The 24,322-nt window shown below is 42.1% G+C and overlaps 1 protein-coding gene across 1 annotated transcript in view; it reads left to right on the top strand.

The window, feature by feature from the left end:
- Positions 1-1,947: 1,947 nt before the first annotated feature.
- ptprfa (protein tyrosine phosphatase receptor type Fa) overlaps positions 1,948-24,322 on the top strand; it is a 208,441-nt gene continuing 186,066 nt past the window's right edge. Inside the window, exons 1-2 of the mRNA XM_070832882.1 lie at positions 1,948-2,091; positions 8,480-8,621. Of these exons, the coding sequence (XP_070688983.1) occupies positions 1,948-2,091; positions 8,480-8,621 (286 nt within the window). The remainder of the gene's footprint in view (positions 2,092-8,479; positions 8,622-24,322) is intronic.

The following is a 24,322-nucleotide window of genomic DNA, read 5'->3' as shown; positions in this document are numbered from 1 at the left end:
TCCAGACATTTGTAGATGTAACCAGCATACTCCTCAATGTCTGTAGTCTGGTCTGTGGTGGCAGCCTCCCTGAAGACAGACCAGTCAGTGCATTCGAAACATCCCTGCAGTGCTGTCATTTTTCCCTCTGGCTCCCTCTGGTTTCTGGTGAGCAGAGGTCTGTATGCTGGAGTTAGCATGATGGAGATGTGGTGTGACGAGCCGAGGTGAGGGCGAGGGGCTGCTTTGATGTTGTATAGACGTGATCCAGTGTGTTGGCTCCTCTTGTGGCAAAACTCACATGTTGGAAAAAGTGGGGGAGAACTTTCTTCATGTTAGCCTGGTTAGACTAGTCGCTTTGTCGTGTTTGCTCGTGTTGGTTCCTCGTCTCCGCTCCAGTCCGGTCTCCCTCTCCACCAGCCTGCTTCCCCTGGTCTCTGCTTCGGCTCTGTCTCCTGCTCCACCAGCCTGCTTCCCCATGTCTCCACTCAGGTCCTGTCCCCCGCTCCACTAGCCTGCCTCCCCCGGTCTCTTCCCCAGCTTTGTTGTGAATAAACTTACCTGTCTCCTAACCTACGTACCAGTGTCCGTGTCTGCATTGTGGGTTCAGCCAGTTCTGTTCCGCATAACACAGAGGCATTAGTCCCAGTGCTTTTATAGTCTGAGTTTGCAGTAGAAATGCCTAAATGAGAGACTGACGTCACCTATGTTGCCTCTGCAGGTACAAAAAGGAGCATCAGCTATGAGGCTTCGGGTATAGATGTCAGATGCTAATGTCATACAGTGCTAACAAAGTACACACATATGCATGAGGAGATCAAAAGGTTATGATCACTGGGTATCGGGCTCCTTTAACAGGCCCCTTTTATCATTCATGTCACATATGATGATGATATGATGATATGAGGAACATGTGAATGATGCACATCAAGGTGTGGCATATGGTTTCTGGCTCATCCACAGTTTAAGAGCCCTACTTGTATTTGTAACTTATTTACAACCTGTACAGTGTTATCGAAACTGATAGACAGGAAGAACAAAACTATTGAAGCTAGTTTTTCTCAACATGAATTATCCCTTTAACTTGCTGAACTTGGAGTTTTCCTGCAAACATTTTATTTTCATACTTAGTGTTTCGTGTTTAGTGTTAGTTGGCATCCTTTAGGTTCACAAACACCTACTGTTATGGTGAAGGAAGTGGACATTCGTTCCTCAGCTTGTGAAAACATATAGACAGTACAATGCTTCAGTCACTCCTGCTTTGGTTTTGCTGAGTCTCAGGCAAAAATGGTGCATGTTGTAGTGGTCGGAGGAGTGGCCCTGCACCCAAACCTGCAAGTATTTCATAATCATGTTTACACTGGCGGGGTGTCTTCTGCTGTGATTTGACTTGCACATTGCTATATTTTAACTGTTGATCAGTGGAACAGTTTGATATAGAGGAACGCTTCTAAGCTCTACACATTTGTATATTACCACACTCTGCAGTAGGTAGGAACATGTGTTGTCCATCAAAACATTGCATCACAGGACATACAATGTAAATATAAATATACTGGACTTTTTTGCTTATTTCAGACTTTCATTTCATACATCTCCCTTTTATTAGTGCACACCTTCAGTGAATGCTTTATGACACATGTTTATTCAAGGATTTTCCAAGCTTTCTATCTAACTACTCACATCTGTCTGCACCCTGCAACTATTAGTGACAGATGCTGCTTATTATCAGGGTGGGGAAGGTGCTCAACTGTTTTCACTGGCATCAAATTTGACGAAGTATGGCAAGAGGCCTTTTGAAAGAGAATATTGTTATTGCCAGCAGTACAGCAGATCCAGTGTGGTAAAATCCCTGTAACCTGCCTGAAGCTGTTTCTCTGTCAGAGCTCTTCATCTCATATCTTCTCTTCCCTGCTGTCTCCTCACTTCCTTCCCTCGTCTTTGTCTTGTTGTTTCTCTGCTGTAGGCATGCCCAGCTTCATCAAGTCTCCTGATGATCAGACAGGGATTTCAGGAGGGGTGGCGTCATTCGTATGCCAGGCAGTGGGTGAGCCCAAACCTCGCATCACCTGGATGAAGAAGGGGAAGAAAGTCAGCTCACAGCGCTTTGAGGTACGACTCCATAGCAGGCCTGGAAACTCCCTGTCTGATGGGTTTGAATGTGCAGAGCCTCCCAGTTTCACACCTTTACTGCTCTTAAGCTCTCTCCTAATGTGTGAGTCTACGACAGAGAGAAGGATAGGGTGTGTGCTGTAATTGTATACTTGCAGTTACAGTGTGTCAACACACATTCTTGGGTAGATGTGCGTGAGGCTTAGCTGGAAGAGTTTTTAGAGTTTTACTACATTTACACAGTAACTGGCTGGTTGCCAATCTGCCATCAGAAACAGTATTGATGGAGGATATCACCAGATGAAACACAAAAACAGACAAGCAGACAGATCAGCTGGATGGAGCTCCGTACAATGTTTTATCTAGTAAAATCCTCTGTTCCTACCCGGCCAGATTTTAGACCCTGTGTAACATTACACATGGCAAATGCTAACATTATCCCTGTTGTGTTAGCCTCCATGGCTAAAAACAAAAAATCACTTTTCTCCACAACCCTGCTGAACGCCTCTAGTGGACCTAATCCTAGTTCCTATTAAAATTCAACAACATTTTTACACATTCTACACTCTGTGGTCGTCTCATAACAGTTGAGTTACATGTGACACCTGGTTAGGCTCATTATGAAATTTTCAATCTATCTTTGAACATTTTTACATCAGCCCAATCCTACTAGACCTGTATAGTTCAAGGCCCATGAATAAATGTACAAAGTAAAGAGTAAGAAGCAGAATCAGTAAAGACACTGGGCCTTAGAAAGCCGCGTTAATCAGTAATCAACCACATCAATCTGCAGTAATGCCAGACTCACAGCTTTAATACAACTACAACTGTTACTCCAAATTCAGTTTTTGAGGACAGATAATAATTTTGATTTCAATCGTTTGTCATTTTATTGAAATAATCCTTACTGTGAAATTTCCTCTGACATTTTGGGATATTGTCATCTTAAGAACAAGTAGTCCAGCCACCAGGATGTCAATGTTCATGGTTGTTTGTGGTGTCTCAGCAGTCCTTTGGTGATTAACCTGCGGCATATACATACAATAAGATAGTTAGTGTTGTGTTGAGATTATTTTGTCTCACATTAGGTGTGTTGAAGTGTAATTACCTGACCGCTGTTTTCTCAGTTATAAACTGAGCATAGTGCAACCTCTGGATGGACTCTCAAGAAAATGAGTTTGGATGTGTATGTACTCTGTACTCTGTGCTAATATAAAACCCTAGGTGCTTCCTAATTGTTGGGACCTCTACCATCTCAAAATGGTGGGGACGACATGCTTGTAAATGGTAAATGGTCTGTATTTGTACAGCTCCTTTCTAGTTATTTCAACTACTCAAAGTGCTTTACATCACATCCTCATTCACCTATTCACACATCATTCATTCAGGAGGAATCTAAGCTGGAGGAGACTGTTCTTTCACACACATTCACACACTGAAGATGCTTCAGGAGCAGGTTGGGGTTCAGTGTCTTGCCCAAGGACACTTCGACTTGCTGACTCACAGGAGCTGGGGATTGATGGACGACCCACTCTCAGCCACCCCCTTGTTTGGCTTATGAGCAAAAAGGGGCTCGTTTTGTGAACACCATTTCCCACAGTCCTTAAGTGTTCACACCAGCCTCCTACTATTGCTCACTGTGCGGCACATGAGCCCTGACATCCTCAGGTCAATAAGAAACAGCTTCCCCATTGTTCTGTGGTGGCGTGCATGTTCGCAGTGGCTCACGTCTCTCCCTTTTTTGTGCTTCTCTTCTTTGTTTTCTGATTGGTTTGTGTTAGGGCTGTGCATCTCTCTCTTAAGTGCTGGTGTGATACAAATCTAGATACATGGGCTAGAATACGTTTCAGGGGCAATACCTTTTAATACAGAATGATACGATTCAATTCTGTGCAATTTGATTCGATGCAGTCTGAATCTATTTGTATGGAAAAAATGGAAAATCATTTCAGAATAAGAAGTCATTGTGCTAATTTCTAAAACAAACACAGACAAAACAGACTTGCTGTATGAAATATGAAAAAATATTAAGACCCCCCTTCAGTACATTACAATTCATAAACTTAGCAAAACTAACTGCAAAATCTAACACTGAAAACAAACGTATTACTCAATGTTTACTAATAGCACATATCATAGACAAAGAATCTATAAAAAAAGATGAAAACAAAATGTGTTTGTACAGATTTTCATGTGTGCAGGTGGTAGAGCAATAACCATACTGTGTTAAGGTAAAATGATACAATACAAATACAAAAAATCCTGACTGGAAACATAACTCTCCTGCCATGTCTCTTACAAACTTGACTGTGCAGAATCTTTGTGCGCTGTGATAAGGTGGCCAGAATGTAGACATTTTATGCATGCTGCTGCATCAATACACACAGCAACTCCTTAATTAATATGACTGTCTGAGCTTTCCTGCAGGACTGCGGAGCAGCAGGAAAGCTCATTAGCTGCCAGCCAACTTAAATGACTTCAAGTGAAGTGGCTCAACATGACTTCTGTGTGGACAGAGATACTTGGTTCATTTTGTTGTTGGTAATAAGAGTTATCTTCCACCTGTCTGCTCAGCATTACTCAAACCGATGGCTACCCTGTGTGTAGGGTGGGTGTACCTCCTCCTAAGGCAGAATGACAGCCCAGCTGAATTGAAGGGGTAGTTAAAGGAAAGGTTGAGCCTTAACTACTTACGTTTAGTAAGACAATTTATTAAGAAATGTAGCCTGCTTGCTTATTCATGAAAATGAAGGAAAAATTACCAAATCAACAGAATCAGGCAACTAATCAGCCAGGCAAAACACTCTTTTCCTGGAATGCTCCTGGTTGGATATGAAGCAGTGCAGAGGATGGACCAGAACCACAACGTAGCCACAATACAACGCAGGTGTGCATAGTGCAATTTTAACATAATACAATGCAAAAGGAATCTTTAATAATCAAGATCAATTGGTGGTCAAAGACACAGATGAGTTAAAACAATTTATAGCATCTAAGTCCATCCAAAGCACCTTCCGATATCGCTTCCCTAAGCGATATAATGGCTGATCTTCCAGGTCTCTGTCTGTAGGGATCCTTTCCATAATGCTGTCACACACTTAGAATAACAATCTGAGCCTGTCAGTGGCGAAAACAAGCGCTTTCTACAGGTGCTGTTTGAGGCAGTCAACAGGACCAATTTCAAAAGTTTTTGTACCCTTTTGAACCCAAAGCATGTAAAAATAGGGTCAGAGTTTAAAGATACTAGAATTATTCTTTGAATTCTCTTTGATTCAGTTGCAGTAGATTCGCCCAACATGGTTTTTGGTGTCTTTTTTAAAACAATTGTTTATATTTTGGGGGGATATTTGTATGCTATGCCACAGTATAATGTAATGAACAGACACAATCAAGTAATAAATAGATACAGGTGTGTAGTGTCATTGTGTTTGGACACAACACAACACAACGTAGGACATGGCATAATATAAACGTATATAAAAGTGACACAAAATACATAGCTAAGGAAACTGCATTCTACAATCTACAACTGCAGCAAAACAGAGGAAGCAAGCGACAAAGGATTAACTATATTTTCTCAACTGATTGGATTCCAGTATGCAAATTAGGTAAAACTTTCTGTACATTTTGTAATTTTGTTTTGTTTTATATTTGTTTCTTGTATGTATTTACTGCTTGTGTTGTGCTGTAGCCACAGGAATCAGCTAAAGTGAAAGTGTTTTTTCCACATCGCGGTTGGGCCACGTCCATCACCAAAAATAGAACTACCGCATATCCTCTGCAGTGCTACTGGGATGCAACTGGAAGTTGACGCAGACTATATGGTCTATATTTTGAGTTGAAATTAATAGGTTGAATTGGTACTGGTTTTTAGACTCAATTAAGGTGACCTTTCCTACAGTCTTTGTCCTTTTTTCCATTTCTTTTACAATGGCTATAAAAGAAAAGTTTCTCCGTTAGGCTAAGTGTTCCTCAAACTGATGGCTTCCATCCAGTGAGAGAGTGCAGTTTTGCACCTCCTTCATTAGAGGAAGAATGTGACTCCTTCCAGGTGGCTTGCTGGATCACAACTGCCATGGGAGGCGGAAGTGTCAGGCCCAATGCCTTGACCCCTGAGGCTTTTCCCCCTCAACATTCCTAAAGTCCATCACATACCTGCTATCCAGTCAAGCTCATCACTGTCCACATCCTCCTTCAGCTGCACTGAGGGCCAGGACTCCAAGCAACATGATCAAACAACTGAATATGAATATTAATTTGGGGTAATTATACGTTGGGTCATTTTCAGGGTTTTGGTCATCATTCCTATCCAAATGCACTCTCACCATAATTGTTGAGATCTTGGAAAGCAGTGACATCACTATAAAGAACAGGTGAGGAAACAGAAGCAATCAGGTGACCAGAAACATACTTCTTAGTCTCCAGACCAACTTCCTGATTCAATGTCTTATTTCCATTTCAATTTTCAATTTCCATCTTATTGTCCAACTTGTGTCCAACTTTTTTATGTGTCCAACCCTCCCCAATCCTAGATGGTACATTGGGTGTGTAACTACAACAACAGACAAACAAGGCAAGGAAAGGCAAGGAACAAGGGAAAAAAAACATCAATCCAAAGGCCCCAATTGTGTTCTCCCAAGGCCAATTACTCTGAGCCATAGAGAGTTATGATATCCCACAATAACTGTATCCACTGAGTAAGCACATTCTTACGGGAGTTGTGCACTCAGATTTCAGTTGTGCTCTCTTTAGGTTTGGCCTCCAAATAATGTGTAAGATCCTCAGGATAAACTGTTGATTTGTTTTCAACCTGTCAAACTGTCTGAACGCTTGTGTCTGTTGACCCATCAAACCGTGTTGTAGTCATGTTGCTGTGTTCCAGATGAATGGCTTGGCCAATTATCTGCATACAGGAGACGCAGGAAGGGCATTGGAGAATGACTGAATGAAAGCACACACTGGAATAAAGTGATGCAGACTCTAATTTCATGAAAAATCTTACCATGTCTCTCTGTCACTCAAAATGTCAGGAACAGGAGATTTAGCTTGCAACATAACAATGCAACATGATTACCAGTCCACTATTGGTTCATCAGCAGTAGACTTAATGTTTTGAATATGCTTACTTTCTGATTAGAAGACATTAACTTCCCTCACAGTTTTCAGTAGGAGGAATGTTCTGTTCATGTCAGATCATATAGAGTGCTCGTGACTGGATTCAAAAGAATTTCAAAAAATGCCACAAATCCAAGATGACAGATCACAATTACATGAATTACACCTGCCATAAGTTTAAATGAACAACGCAACAATATGAGCACAACAGAATGATGTCATACAACAAAAACAGAAAAGTAAGACTCAAGTCCTAATAAGCTTGCAGTATCCTTAAATGGTGTAAATTCAATGTCAGTCCTTTGCTGAGTAATAAAACTAGAAGGTCTGCTGTCATAGAGATATGGTTATGACTGCACTGATCAGATACTCCAGGGTTGTAATACCCAGGCTAAGCTGTTATCTGGGTCAGATATACCCTATTTGTTCTTTTTAAAGGTCTAAAGTGGGTGGCTAACCTATTAGACAATACATATCTGCATACTACATTTACAGCGCTGTACTACAGTCTTAGGCAGGTGTGAAGAATTGCTGTAAAGTTTTTTTCCATTGTATGTGTACACTAATGTTGTTGAGGAAGAGGAATGCATAGTTGTATTGTTTTGACAATGATGAAATGATATAGCAGCAACATTGCACAAAAGCTCTATGACAGTGGTGTATTGCAAAATGCATGCATATTAATGCATGGTAGATGCCTACAGGACACATTCTGGTAGGAACATGGAATACTTACAGTATATTGCTCAATATTCTTCTTTTTTAGCTTCTTTAGACACAATACATACTAACCTTTAAAGCGACATTTCAACATTTGGGAAACGCACTTTCTTGCTTGCTGTCTTTGAATGAGTACAAGTAGAGCTGGTGTCAGGATATGTTTAGCCTATCTTAACATAGAGACTTTACGCTGGAAACAGCTGGAAAAACACGCCTAACTGCACCACTAAAATTCACCTGTTAACAGAGTGTAGGTTGCCTTTTCTTTTTACTAATAATGTAAATGACTCTAAAGCCTTGGAGCATTATCTGTGGTTCACTTTATGTTTGATATCAAACTATTCCTTTCATAATAGTTTGCAGACATGGCTTTAAAGCTGCCTGGCAATCTAATAATGTAATTAGTCCAAATTAATCTCAACGAATCTCAAATGAAGTTTGTTGGAATATAGGATTTCTATATATTCATGTGCAGAAGCTTGAAGCTCCTTTGTTCTCTGAGAAAATGGGAAAGCATGATTACTTGAGTCCTTCTCTCCTGTCATCTGGCCAGGTGATTGAGTTTGACGACGGCTCAGGCTCGGTGCTGCGTATCCAGCCTCTGAGGACCCACCGTGATGAAGCCATCTATGAATGCACAGCCACCAACAGCGGGGGAGAGATCAACACCAGTGCCAAACTCACAGTCTTAGAGGGTAAGAGCTGAATGCCTTTCTGCTGAGTCCTCCACACATACCACATATCTTAGCTGTTGCCCTCCTATTCAGGCTTCTTCTGTGGTGTCCATGTGACCCTGTGTGGCCTCTACATTACAGCTGGTGCTCATGTGTACAGACAATACACTAAGCAGTCGTCTTGACACATTCAAACATGCCTGTTTGTTTGAGTCCTTGTACCTTAAAGGCACGTGGTTTGATAACTAGTGCTGGTGAGATCTGTAGCCTGTCTGCACCACAGGAAGTCCTTTAAAGGCCCAGGGACCATCAGAAGAGTACCAATATCAGGAAAAGGGATGGACTCCCTTGACTAGTCAGTAGATAAAGAGAAAGGAAGTGCGAGAACAACGCAGAGTATGAATGAAAAGAGGTGGTTTCAATTGGATATTAAACACCTTCAAACACCAAAGTGAAATTACTAAAAATGAACCTATAGAATTAAAGTGAATATTTAAATAGCATATTTATTCTTCTTTACTTACCGTTTTAGAACATGATCAGCACGTTTAACTTTGTAAAGCCCAAAATACTTCCACTAGACAAATGGCTACTTTGCTATCTTCTGGTGAGAAAAGGAAATTTCATGGACAATGAAATACAATTGAATAGAACTAGAGCCAAGACAAGACCACACTGACCACAACATTATGGCATAAAAAAAGAACATTAACATGAGGCGATGATTTTAAAGAAAGGAATGAATTGATAAAAGTCCTAAGGACAGGTGCCTATCTTGGTCAGCTCTGCTGTGTGTGTTGATCTGTCCTGATCTATCTATTGGTCATGTGTGTCCATGTTTACACATTCTTTCTGATATTCAGCTTAAATCTCAAGACAAATTTTGGCAGAAATGAAGAATTCACAATAAAGACAGTATAAAGGCAGTTACTGAAGTTTCATTGGGGAGGTGAGAGTAATAAGCAAGGAAGAGGCTTAGTGCCAGTGCAGGTGGCCCAGCAGGCGGTGGTACTGTGGACACACGAGACAACACTGTGTTCCAGTCCGACAAAAACTGCAGATCCTTTGAGGCTCAAGTTCGAATTGATCTCTTCTACAGAATACAAACTTCTCAATCAGCTTCTCATCATTGTAAATGTCTAATGGGTTGGTCTTTCCCCAATTGTTCTGTGTCCACACCTGCTCCTGATTAGGGCTATGATTTCTGCCTGGTCTTAGTAAGAAGAAGGCAAAAGAGGTCTATATAGTGACTTAGCTTGAGACCAGGCATAAGCCCTGTTGGTGCAATCAGCCCCTGGACTTGGGACTTATGTTGGCCCTGCATTAGAGCTGGCCCTCTTGTGTACAGACAGTACATTAAATACTCTATACATTAAAGACAAATGTTTGGGTGAGTTTGACTATTAGGGGAAAGTCAGTTTAGTCTGAGTGGAACAGTGTTGCTCTGAGCCATGGTACATGATTGATTTGGTTTGATAACTATTGCTGGAGAGTCCTAGTGAGAGCAAGAGAGGTTTGCAACTTGCAGTCTGGAGATCACCACAGAGTGTGAAAACCGTATTCAACCCAACAATTAGTAAATTAGGTAGCCTTTGCCTTGTCTTGTTTGATCATTTTATGTTATATTATATATTATGTTATATTTAGTTTGAATGCACATTTTCAAAATTAATGGACACAAATGCACATACTCCATTCTGCTATCTTAATTTTTGCCTTTTCAGGGAAACTGCAAATCACGGATTTCATCTAGCCATTAAGTCATAAGAAGTAGCCATAAATTGAATGTTAACTAAGCCTGCTGTTTATACAGAGGATTATATCAGTGGCAAATTGGGGCTGTCTCAGGGGCAGGAGCAAAAACATAAAGAGTTCACTCCATCACATATTCTCCACTGGAAGGACCTTAGACCTCATCTTGTCATGGTTTCTTACACATTGTGACACCATAGTGGGCAAATAAAAATGCAAATCTGCAAATTAGTTTTAATTTTGTTTGCATTCTTAACTAGTTCAACTGGTTTATATGCCAGGTTGATGCATAGTCTGTTAACAGTTCATTTAATATTTTCCCTCTCTACCAAAGTCACATTTCTGCTACAGTGACTACAGTGCAACAGACATGTCTCTGAGCTAGGCTCCCCTTTTGATGGAACAAAATGTCAGAATGTGGTTTGGCTGTTAGATTAGAGTCCCAAACAGAGCCCAGCCTCTCTCTGTGATGGTGTTTATTGAGCAGGAATGTGTTTAAAGTAATTTTGGCTGGGAACCTCCTGTAGGTGTGTCTCTAGACAGCTCTGTTCTTTGCCAGGGGCAAGATGGAGCCCAAACACATTTATTTAATCGACACTCTAATTGGTAGACAAACAACCACACAGAAAAAAGGACTGCCTCTCTGGCAGCCTTTTTCAAATCACTCAGGAACCCATTATACTTACTCTGCCATGTAGATATTGTCAGCAGTGAACACAGCCTGAGGCTCCAGAGCCTGTTGCACCAAACAAATAGGCTTTTTCTTTCTTAAACCACTCAGGGCCTTGTTAAAAGAGAGTGACTGGCTGGACTGATAATTGCTGTTAACAGACGAAAAGTTCATGCATAAAGTTATAGAACACAGAAGAAGCTGTGCCCTGATACACATGTATAGTGTTTGATGAGTGATACAGATATTTTTAGGATGGAGCCGCTGATAGCCGCTAAATTTATATCTCTGATTTTAGGTCACTCCACATAACACTAATGCTGATAGCTTGTGAGAAAAACTTTCAAGATTTGACTCACTGTATCACTTTAGTGACACATTATGGGAAGGTTGGTCTTTTATTAAATATTGGATAGCAGCCAGGTAGTGTGCTACATGTCTGACTCTGTAGTCTCTTGGACTGTTAGGCATCATTTCACCCTTTCGCAACACTTTGGTGCATGAACAGTAGTTCAATGAAATACAGTGGTTCAAAATGCAGTGGAAGCAAAGAAATGTTTATGATGCCCTCCAATTCTCAGGTTACTGTAAAATGCATTACAAGGACTCATGAGGACAAGGGTGAGCCTTTAGGACACTACATGAGCTATGAACAGCGCCATCAGCAGGCCAAACAAATTGTCAAAGTGGCCCAAACGCTGCACTATAATCTGAAAAGCAAAACAATATGTATATCTCCCAGCACATTTGTGCTCTCATGAGGATAAACCCTCTTAAATTCAGGATCATCATGGTCTAATTCTATCCTTCAGACAAACTTTACCTTTGTAGCTCAAATTGATGTCATTTATTTGCCTGTACAGAAAGATGTATATCAGAGACAGGCCTTTATTTCCACTGCCCCCTGTTTAAGCATAATTTATACATCAGAAAACTTCATAATCTAGTTAATTTAGTATAATTTAGTGAGAACACTCCCTGGTGTCCTATTTCAATTTCTGTTACTGCAACACAAAACTAAATGTTTAGCTGTTCATTACTCAACTCACTCGCCACAGGAAAATGTTGCTATTTTATGTTTTAGCAAATCACAGATGTGTTGAATCTCAGTGTTTCTGATACAAAAATGTGTGCTATATTAACATTTCCAGATCTTTGTATAACCGCTTGCGGCCCATTTGAGGTGCTTTAGTTGTTCTGACAGAATAGAATATGGTCGTAACCTTAAATAACCATTTTGTGGTGATGAAATAACCAAAGTTACATATTTTATGTCGAACATGTGGAACAATGAGCTCAGGATGTCCTCATTCACTGTTCGCACTTATACTATGTCTAAATGGCCGACATTCCTTTTATTCATTTATTATATAAAATGTCCATTTATATTGCCATTTATATATGTCCACTTTATATTCTGTGTTCAGTGAATGAACAGTATATGATGTTTAGTTTGTTATTACAGACATTCTTTCAGGTCTCTCAATCGTCACTATTGTGGTTGCAACCCAGTATCACCAGAATCTTGAGCACTGATGCTGTACCGTTTTTTTCTATTAGTTGTTATCCACTTTTTTCACTACTTTTTCACTATTTAAGTTTTACCCTTGTTTTTACTTCTTTATATTAATTTTATCAGTCTGCATCAGGTCGGTGGACCTGCTGCATGGAAATAGACATTTGTCAACACAAAAACACTCAACAATAGACCAATGCCACGGTCATCTTGAGGAAGATTTATATTTCGAAGATGCTTCATGAATAGCTCTCAGTCCTAAGGTCCAGGACAGGATTAGGGTCACTGGGCATGTAATATTAAAGTTCACCTCCCCTAAAGAAATTAATTCTATCCAAATTGGACAAGAAAGCTGAGATTCACATAATTGGAGCTATGCTAACAGTTTCACCCTGCTTGTCTTTGTCCTAAGGCTATCTCGGCACTGAATCATCTCATCTGACTCTCAGTGAGCTCTCAGTGAGACAGTAAACTAGCATATTCCCTCGAGTAGGTGACTATTCCTTTACCATCTTAAGTCTGTTAATTCAAGCCCCCTTGAAAGGTTTTAATGTTGCTCTACTACTGAATATGAAGAGGTTATTGGTGTGGCTTCTTGTTTGGTAGCTGCAAAAAAGAATTCTATTAGGCATTGTTTTAATGAGGAGTATGTTTTGAATGGAAATACAAATGGCAAAAGCAATAAGAGAGTGGTCAGAAATGAGAGATGAGAGAGTGAGGGAGAGAGGAAGAGAGGAAGAGGATGAAGACGCGGCACAATCAACAGCAGGACTCTGGGTAATGAGAATGCGGCATTAGTCATGAAGTGAACCGACAGAGACAGCTTAAGAGGATGAGGGGAGGAAGATGGTGAAGACAGCAGGAGATGAATTCAGTACAATGCAGATGGCGATGAGAGGTACTTTTCACGCATGGGAGTTATATTCCTTTTTGCACAAAATATCATATCCTTTTCTCGTTGATCGTGATACTCAAGAGTCACATCACTCCAAAGAAGCCTTCTACACTTTTTATGGCCCGTAGTGGTTCTCCTGGTTCCACTGATTATTAACATCAGTGTCTTTTAAAGAGCCAGCTTTCTTTCCCTCTGTTTTCCTGTCCTCTACTGCTCACTTTGTGTCAGAAAAAATCTGTGAGCTTACTTGAATTTTATTTTTATATATAGTATACATTCCTCTGACAGTTGGATAGAGTAAAGAGTATAGAATTGAGCATAAAATGTAGCAGATGTAGTAGATCACTATGCGCTGCAGGGCTTTCCTGTTGTAGTCAGTGCAGCTCCCGCCCCACACAGTGACACAGCTGGTCAGGATGCTCTCGATGGTGCCCCGGTAGAAAGTGTACATGATGGATGTGGGGGCTTTCACTCGCTTGAGTTTGCGAAGGAAATAGAGGCGCAGCTATGCCTTCTTCGTCAGTGATGCAGTGTTGGTGGTCCAGGAGAGGTCCTCACTGATGCGCACCCCCAGGAATTTGGTGCTGCTCACTCTCTCCACAGCAGCACCGTTGATGGTCAGTGGGGGCTGTTGGGTGTGGCCTCTCCGGAAGTCGACAACAATCTCCTTGGTCTTACTGACGTTCAGGAAGAGGTTGCTGTCTCTGCACCACATGGTCAGAAGGTTGACCTCCTTCCTGTAGTGGGTCTCATCATCCTTGGTGATGAGACCCACCAGAGTTGTATCATCCGCAAACTTCACTATATGGTTGGTGCTGTGGGTTGGTGTGCAGTCGTGAGTCAGCAGGGTGAAGAGCAGGGGACTGAGCACACAGCCTTGAGGGGCCCCTGTGCTGAGTGTGATGCTGCTCGAGATGTTGTTGCCGACTCGTACTGCTTGTGGCCTCTCACTGAGGAAGTCCAGCAACCAATTGCAGAGGGAGGTGTTGAGCCCCAGCTGGTGAAGTTTACAAATTAGTTGTTCCGGGATTATGGTGTTGAATGCTGAACTGAAGTCTATGAACAGCATTCTCACATAGGAGTCTTTGGTGTCTAGGTGGGTGAGGGCTGGGTGGAGAGCAGAGCAGATTTCATCCTCTGTGGACCGTTTGGCCCGGTAAGCAAACTGGAAAGGGTCCAGGGTAGGGGGGAGGATGGATTTGATGTGTGCCCTGACTAGTCGTTCAAAGCACTTCATGATGATGGTAGTCAGTGCCATGGGGCGATAGTCATTGAAGCAGGATGGAGCAGGCACGGGTACGATGATGGTGGACTTGAAACATGATGGAACAGCAGCCTGCCTCAGAGAAGTGTTAAAGATGCCCGTGAAGACGTCCTTAAGCTCCTCTGCGCAGTCCAAATGAGTCCTACTATTTTTATCCACTTTTAATTTTAATATTTGGTATGTCCACCTTTTGCAGCAATTACAGCAGCTCATCTCTCTGGCATAGTGTCAGTATATTTCCACAGAACTTCAACACTAATCTTTTCCCATGCCTTCTGCAACTCAAGCCAAAGGCTTTCCTTTGAATGTACAATAGATCTGTCCAATTTATTTTCCAACTCGCCCCAAATTTGCTCAATATGGTTGAGGTCCGGACTTTGAGGGGGCCAGTCCATCATTTTCAATGTTCACGCAGATTCCTTCTGTCGCAGGTAGTTCCGGGAATAGTTAGAAGAATGTTTAGGGTCATTGTCCTCTTGGAAAATAAATCCAGGCCCAATAAAATGACTCCCAGATGGTACTGTGTGCCTCACCAGAATGTCGTGGTATACTTTCTTATCCATGATGCCATCAATTTTCACAAAGTCACCTGTTCCTGAGGCTGAAATGGCACCCCACACCATAATACTACCCCCTCTGTGTTTAACTGTCAAGAGACAGAGACTGGCAAGAGACATTCATTTTTATATCTCTCCCCCTCCCTCCGTCGAACATGCACTGTTCGCTTGTTGCCAAACTGTTCAAACTTAGACTCATCAGTCCACAACACTTTATACCAATCTTCCTTTGTCCATTTCTTGCGTTCTTTTGCAAATTTCAGGTGTTTCACTCTATTCTTCTCTTTCAGTAATGGTTTCTTTGCTGCTATCCTTCTTCTCCCAGTTTCCGATGCACAGTTCTTGAAGACACTGTGCACCATTAGTCATTGTGGTGTTGATCTCGTCACGCAGTTCTCATGACGTCTTTCTCCGGTCCTTAAGACTGAGAATTTTTAGATACTTCACTTGTCTGTCTGAAAGTTTCTTTTTTCTACCTCTCCCCTTTCGGTTCTGGTGTGAATTGGTGGCATCATAGCGGTCTAAAGTGTACTTTACAGTGCTTGGACTGCATCTCAAGCCCTTGGCTATGTGGCGGTAACTCCAGCCAGCATCAAAAAGGGCCTTTATTTGAACCCGTTGCTCACTCGTTAGCTCCTTCTTCACCTTAGCCATGTTCAAAGAAGAGCAACATGTGCTTCAAGACTACTTCTAGAGGCTCTGAATTTATACCAGTTGGTGGCGTGGCCTCAGTGACAAAACCCTGATGTTACCAATCACTTAATGAGCAGGATGGGCCTTGTACATTCAAAACAATCACACAGCTGTGTCCTAAGACTCTTGCATCACCATCAATTTAACCACGATCACACCTGACAAGTAATTTGACTTCATCTGTGAAGGAACATGATTGTGTGACATTGACAGTGAAATAGGCCTAGCTTGTTTTTTGCAAGGAAAATGACCTAAATCTCCTTATGATGGCTCTATTCTGTGGTTTATACAGCATAATGATGACTTTGTAGATATTTCATTGTTTTTATGGGTCTTTTAATGGCCAATTCAACAAAAACAACTGAAACCTCTTAAATATGTCAAGTGTTCTAATCATTTTGGCCACCACTGTATATATATATATATATATAATATATAAATCAGTGACAATAGGAATATGACTAATAATGAGCAATGTGACAGCAGTTAAAGACGTGACAATAATCAATATATGAATAATAACAGCATGAGTAAAATGTGTCAGCGGCCGATGATTCACGACAGAACCACGGCCAGGAGGACCATGACCAGGATCCACATGAACCAGAGAACCACAGCAGGAGAACCAGGACCAGGATCCACAGGAACCTGAGAGATGAGAAAAGCACAAAAAGGCTCCGGGGAAGATACCAAGTTAGTAACAGACATTAAAGAGACATGAAGCATAAGGATGGAGAGGAAGAAGAGGAGAGAGGAGGCCAGAGCATCATGGGAAGTCCCCTGGCAGTCAAAGCCCACAGCAGCAGAATCTGGTCCAAGGCCTGAGCCAGCCCTAAACTATAAGCTTGATCTAAAAGGATGGTTTTCAGCCTACTTTTAAATGTAGAGAAGGTGTCTGCCTCCATCTTTACTTCTGTAGACTCTAGGAACCACAAGTCAGCTGCATTCTGGTACACAGTAGCGCAGTGCTCAATTCTGGATTTTACTGGAAGCCAGTACGGGAGAAATATGACCTCTTCTCTTAGTTCTCGCCAGTACATGATCAGCAGCATTCTGGACCAGCTGGAGAGTCTTTACACACCTATTGGGGCAACCTGATGAGTGATTTCAATAACACACAACAAATGCAATGTGACAAATGCATGGACTAGTTTATCTGCATTATCGGAAATAATTAATAATTATCTAATATAATTAATTGATTCATGGGACTTAGTGTAAAGTCTACCTTGACTGGGGCACGACCTTAATAAACAAGGAAAATATAGCCAATTTAACTGATTCAGTCTCATAAAATACTAAACCATCAATTTGGTATTATCAAAATTACCTTATCGACAGCTAGTTGAAGGATTTCAGAGTTCTTTACAGAGTAGGGGTTGGCAGTATTCACTCTTGTACAATATTAAAGAAGACAGCATGTGGATTAACACATGCATCAGAACATAACAAAATCGAACATACAAACAATCTAACTAAGTGTGACTCTGACTAGCTAACAAACAATAGTGTGTGTGTGTGTGAGGGGGTGTGTACATGTGAATATGCAAAAAGGAATGTAACCTGGAGGACTACAAAAGGTGGGAGAACCAAATGGTGACTGCCTACAAAATGGCCCCCAGACCCCCTGGTGTGTGGGTCAGAGGCAAACAAAGGAAAGCTAAGTGCTGTAGCTGTTAGCTTAGCTTTGTCTCTCAGTCGAGGCCTATTGTAAACTGTATGTGTGAGTGTGTAGATAAAGGTGCAGGTTAGGAGAGGATGGTTAGTTGCATGCAGGACCCTGTGTCTGTGTGAGCAAACTAACATCAACTAAACTTTATGGCTGCACAGTAAACTACAACACATCATGATAATCAAACTCAATGAACAATAAAGCAAATCAAAACCAATACATTAACAAGGTTAAACCATTGCTTAGCCATGTATACAGTAATGCTATGCTATATGTGCCCAGTTAGAGTTTGTTACCAATAGCAGTACTCCTCTGCCCCAAACAGGTCAGCGTAGTAATCGCCATTGCATGGCTCCTCATCTCGCCCAGGCAAGTGGTCACTGCCTCCTGGACGTTAAAGGCAGGCCATCTTCTTCCTCTGTGCTACTGATCTCTCCAGGTTAAAGAAGAAAGAGCTCAGGGTATCCATTCCTTCAGCTGGATGTGAAACCTGACAAGAGCTGTCTTCACTCTCTTGGAGCTCTGCTAAAACCTCCACTGCTGCCAAAAGCAAAGTCAGATGGCGTGGCGTGGTGTAATGAGTCAATGTTGACAAAGTGGTGGTCAGTGAAGCCAACCAAACTTGTGTTGCTCTGAATTAAGCTGGAGACTTAAAGGTGTAAATCCTGTCCAATCCAGCTGCATTCAGACTGTTATTGCTGCCCCTCACCCATGTGTACTGTCTGGATTGTGAATGTTGGGCCCCTCATGTGTCTAACTGTTACGGCCCGTTTAGAAGAGGCTGAGATGCAACATGAATGAAACTCAGATTTCCCTGGTCCCAAGCAGCCACAGTGACAGATCATTTCAAGTTAACCAGTGAGAGTTTTATCTACAATATACATCCTCAAAACTGGGGCTGAGGTTCAGGCTTAGGGGTGGACAAAGGCCAAAATAACGAACAAAACCAATTCTTCCCTAAACAGTAAACATAACCTACGGAAATGAAAGAAAACAAATTACAATCTCTACCCTCCCTAACTCAGGTAAACAGGAGAAAAACAATCACTATGAACAGAAAAGGCAGTGCATCCTTATTACCTACAGCACGTTGCAAACAGAGCCTTCAGGGAAGTAACAATACACAGTTAGAAGAGTCTGTGCCCAGTTGGGAGATGAACAGGATGAGCCTATTGTTCTCTCTGCCCCGGACCAGCGCAATCCTGGTTCTTCAACTAGAGGGCCGCCCTCCTTGGAACCAATCACTTGCGAGAACCAGCAGCAGGCGGTGCATCATTTCCACGATTCAGCTCGGACCTATTTGCATGCACACACCCACTCACACAGACACTATGCAGAATCGTCACAATTACCAAGTATGTGGTGATCCTGCTGAGGCTCTGAGATGCCTGTGTTTGGGGTTCCTCACATACCCTGTCCACAGGAAAGTCCTCACCACTGACCCTGCTTCACTTTCTAGCAGGGTGAAATAACCTACTCTTTCTGTTCCTTGATTTGTGTGTATGTGTTAACAAAACAGAACACAGAGCTCTCACTATTTCTGCCCTGAGAAACAGCAGCCAACCCTTCACCACTTCAGTGAAAGATAAAAGTGTTGTATTTGCAGTTACTCTAAACAGAACAGCTGGTCCTGCACAAAGTTTAGTTTAGCTAAGAACACAGTGACCCTCTCATCATAAGTCTGTTGAGTTAGTATGTATCTCTTTCAAAAACAACTCATCAACCCTTTTCTTTGTAGCAGCCTCAGAGATGAATGTTTTTTTGCTCCTGTCTCTCCCACCACTGATGTTCAAAGACCCTAATGTGAGACTCTGAAAGAGAAGTCAGAGAACGGTAAATGGTCTGTTTTGTATAACGCCTTTCTGATCCCTCACTTCGCAAGACTTTTTGAATGTTTCATCTCGGAATTGATTTATTCAATCTATAGAGTCATTCTCTGTGTTTTCTCCTTCACACTTCACACTTCACCTGCCGGGCTTCTAACTGAGGAGTGAGGAGATGGACTAATGAGGCAAAGCTGCAGTTACAGTTTTCGAGGCTGCTGTTACAGATCTTGACAATCTCACTGACTGTGACATCCTGCATCAGTTTTTGAGAGGACATGTGTGCCAAAGAAAACCTTCTGCACATACAATAACAACAAACCCTGGTTTACTGGAGAACTACAGAAGTGGGGACAGGATCCTGTACAACCAGGCCAGGAATACACTGACAAAGGAGATCAGATGAGCAAAGAGGTGTTAAACTAAAAAGCTGAGAAACTAGTTCTCAGTCAATGACCCGACATCAGTGTGGAGAGGCCTACAAGACACTAACTACAGGAAACTGCCCCCTCACACTGTGGAGAACCACCACCTGGCTGTTACAAGCCAGTTTTCTAACCTGTTGAGCTAAAATTGGGCTCCATCCATAATTATGTTGTATTATGGTCATTTAGGTCCGGGTCCTGTTGTGTCCCTTTACTGTGGGTCCCGGGTAGGTTTATCATTATATGTAATACCTGAATGGTCAGCACTGACCATGTGAGAAATGCGTAAGTCCTGTGTAACTGGTGCAATGATTGGGCGGATTTGGTCGTCATCATCTGAAGAGCCCTATGTGATACTACAACCAATCTGTTCAATAACTAATACCCAACCAAATAGAAATCAAAACCCTTCATCTCATCTCAAGTTTAATATCCTCATCATGAGGAGATGTGCAGGTGTCGCCCGTGCTGCAGTGCTGAGTATTGGTCCAGCACACAGTAACACAGTAACTGGATCATCCTTCACTGAGCTGCAGTGTGTATAATGAGTGTGACACAGTGATGCACATCACCTGTGTGGTCTTGCTGAGGATGATGAGCGGTCCATGCAATGACTTTCTCTGTTCCCTGTAGATATCCTGCACTCTCTTTGCTACAGCTGTATCTTGACTGCACATACACAGGATCTCTGTCTCCTACTGCCTTCAGGAAGGAGAAGGCAGACACTAATTGTCTTCCAAAAGAGCAGCTAACAGTCCCTTCTTACCAGCGTGTGCCAACAACATTAGACTGCCTAATATCTTCTGTGGATCAGCCATGCGTAAACATTTTCTGCTGACAGAGCAGTTAACCATTTATGGGGAATCAATCACACAGCACCATTGTAGTGAAACACTAAAAGGCATTAAAATGGTGTGAAATGAGAGAGGGAACTTGGAATTACTGAATGCTCTCACACTTCTCAGGCTGTGTGGAGGTGGCACTGACTGTAACAGAATTAGAATGTCAATGCAGACCTGAGTGAGTCCGAAAGTAACCTGTGACCCTGGTGGTAATTTTCATACCAGTGGGGCCAGTAGGGTCAATGCCCCTGCCCTGATCCCAGCACAGGGGCCCTGTCGTTTGTTGGCTTTCCACACAAGTTTCTGGAGGAGGAAATTACAGCCATAACTACCAGTTTCACTGCGAGTCAGTCCTGTGCTCCTGTGCATGCTTCACACACTGTAACCTTTAGTCACTGAGCCAGTGCTGAGGCAAATGTTTCAGTGAGGTTACACTCTGTGAGGGACTGAAAAGCTGTTGCCTCACAAAATAAACAAGTAGCATGGGTTTATTTATTTCAGATAGATAGATAGATAGATAGTTAGAGAGATAGATAGATTGATAGATTTTATTTATTATTTATTCTTCACTTATGATATTGAAAAGTATTTTGTCAAATACACATCAATTAATTAAACTTTGCCTGCCACTATTAGATGACTGCTTTATGTTGCTTGTTTAAAACAGCATCTTTCATGTTTTGTTAAAAAAAAAATTTTTTGTAATAAATTGCAGTAATGTTTGAAAATTGGAAGTATGATGTAAGAAGCATCATTAGGACCAGGCTAATGAAAACATTCAAATGGTGTTTTTTGCTTTCCTTTCATATGTCTTTCAGTATAGATTTAATACTATAGAATATATTAATCTACATAACATTAACTAATTTTAAACTTGCATTTATCAGGGATACTGTTGAGCCAGCAAATGACTGTCAAGCAACTGTGTTCATTGATAGGTAACATCAGGTCTAGATCACGGCCAAACCTTCTCAGGGAGGGCAGAAGGTGAATTTTGTGTCTCTGCAAAATGCATTTTGTTGTAACTATAGAAGTGAATGTTGTATTACTAAGCTATATCGTTATCGTTATTTTTAAGTGTAGAATATTGGTGTTAAGTCTCCCAACTCTTCCAGTCTGCATGTCAAAGTGTCCTGGGGCAAGACACTGTACTGTTCAAACACTTTGAGTGGTCGAAAAAACTATAAAGGTGCTGTATAAAGATGGTCCATCCATCTAACCATCCATTATCTTCTGCTTATCCGGGGTCAGGTCGCAGTGGCAACAGGTCAAGCAGGGCACTCTAGACGCCCTTCTACCGAGCAACACTTTCCAGCTTCCAGGGACCCAGAGGCGTTCCTAGTAGTGATGTGTTGTTCGCGAACGAACAATTCTTTGTAGCGAACGAGAAGAGCTGACTCCCGTCGGCGAGAGCTGAATCTTCAACTTTATTTTGATGGGCACACCATGCGGCCAATCACATGCGAGAACAGACTAGGATCATACCATTATGTGAAAGTAGGAAGGGGGGCAGACGCTCCGAGAACAGCTAGTGTAGTGGTACAGGCCAGGTACACAGAGCGACAGAGAGATGGGGAGCCGGATTTAAATGCAAGCATGTCAGGAAAGAGTGAACTTCACTTTTCGTTCAAGAAATGAGCAAAAACCGAAAAAGAAGCAGCATCTGGCCTTTATTTATTTGATTTGTTTGCTGTGGTTCTGTGTTCAGTGGTTCATTTAAAGGTTTGTTTAAAATGTTAAACAATAGTAACAGTGTATTTTTTTTTGTAACCAAAAAACTGCATAGAAAATAAGGCTTTTATGAAAACACTGAATAATTGCTAAATCAGGCTAAAATAGAAGGCTCAGAGTGATACTAAATCAAGAGCCATTTGGGAGCCATAAGAGATCTCTTATCTCTTCTAAGGGAGATGAGCCAAAAGAGCTGAATCTTTGAAAAGAGCCGGACTTCCCATCACTAGTTCCTAGGCCAGATGAGAGATGTAATCCCTCCAGCGAGTTCTGGGTCTGCGCAGGGGTCTCCTCCCAGTGGGACATGCCCAGAAAATCTCTCAGGGGAGGCGCCCAGGAGGCATCCTGACCAGATGCCCAAACCACCAAAACTGGCTCCTTTTGATGTGAAGGAGCAGCGGCTCTACTCCAAGCCCCTCCTGGATGTCCGAGCTCCTCACCCTATCTCTAAGGCTGAGCCCAGACACCCTACGGAGGAAACTCATTTCGGCCGCTTGAATCTCGTTCTTTCAGTCATTACCCAGAGCTCATGACCATAGGTGAGGGTTGGAACGTAGATCGACTGGTAAATCAAGAGCTTTGCCTTCCGGCTCAGCTCCATCTTCACCACAACAGACCGGTACAGCGCCCGCATTACTGCTGACACTGCACCAATCCGTCATACTCCGTTTTACCCTCACTCATGAACAGGACCCCGAGATACTTAAACTCCCCCACTTGGGGCAGCAACTCACTCCCAACCCAGAGGGGGCAGTCCACCTTAAGGTGGAAGATGGTCCATTTAAAGCTTAAACCATTAAGCCTATGTAGGTATGCAAGGTGTACGTAACTTATCTCACACATTCTGTCTCAAAAACAGACATAAGATGCCTTTTTCTTTTGTCAATCTGATGTGTTTTTGTCAAACATATCTTTCCACTTTAAGCCCATCACCATATCATCATTTGGTTGTTCTCATGATAATGGTTTCCAATAGGTAGTACTCCTATGCTGGCTTTCCCCTCTCTGTGTGCAGACCTTTGAGGACAGGCAGGAGACAGCGCTGAATACCTCAGATAAAAGTGACGGAATCCAAAGCAGTGTTTTTCTGCTGAGACAGAGCAGCCCTCAAATCCCTCCTGGAATCTGTGGTTCTCTAATGACCCAGGCCACAGAGGGAAATGGACACACTGGTCATTAAAGGGAGTAAATGGTGTTTCTTAATCACCAGTTACTCTTCAAATGTGGAGATTTCTATGATGAGGCCTTGGGTGAGCTGCTGTACTGACAGCGTTTTAAGTGGAAACTTTCGGCACTGCCAGCAGCAGGCCAGCTCATTGGTCTCTGTCTTAAGGGGACTACTGGATTGATAGCTGTCACAGTCTAGGTTCTCCTGCTCATGTATGGTTAGTGACTGTAATGCCATGGGGATCTTGCATTGTATGGTTGATGTTAAGTACTGTAAAATAAAGTAACAGTGTGGATATCTCCATTCCTTCCATCGCCCCTGACAGCGCTGTCAGAAAGCGACGTGGACCCAAACTCTTTGTTGTAAACATCCATCCTAATTTACAGACCCTCTTCTGGTCTCAGCCTTGGTTTTCCTGAACAATGAGAGATTATTAGGGGCATTTCAGGTGTGCTGACTCAATTTGACCTGGTTAAGATGATCTGGATAAACTGTTGGATCATCTAACTGCTCATATTTTTTGCCTTGACAGACTTTTTTTGTAGTGATGACACTGTGTTGCCAAAACGCAACTATTACTCAGTTCCATACAATGTTTTCAGAACTTATAGTAATTATAGTCAAACACAAGGATAAGACCCAAGTAGTAAAAATCTTAGAGAGTAGAACATTTGCTCATTCTAAGTTAGGACATCTTGACATGGACTTTGGGAA

The sequence above is a fragment of the Pempheris klunzingeri genome, chromosome 6, assembly GCF_042242105.1.
Source record: "Pempheris klunzingeri isolate RE-2024b chromosome 6, fPemKlu1.hap1, whole genome shotgun sequence".
NCBI classification, from domain to species: Eukaryota; Metazoa; Chordata; class Actinopteri; order Acropomatiformes; family Pempheridae; genus Pempheris; species Pempheris klunzingeri.
Note: the sequence above shows the minus strand (reverse complement) of the source record. Positions and strands in the feature narration are given on the sequence as shown.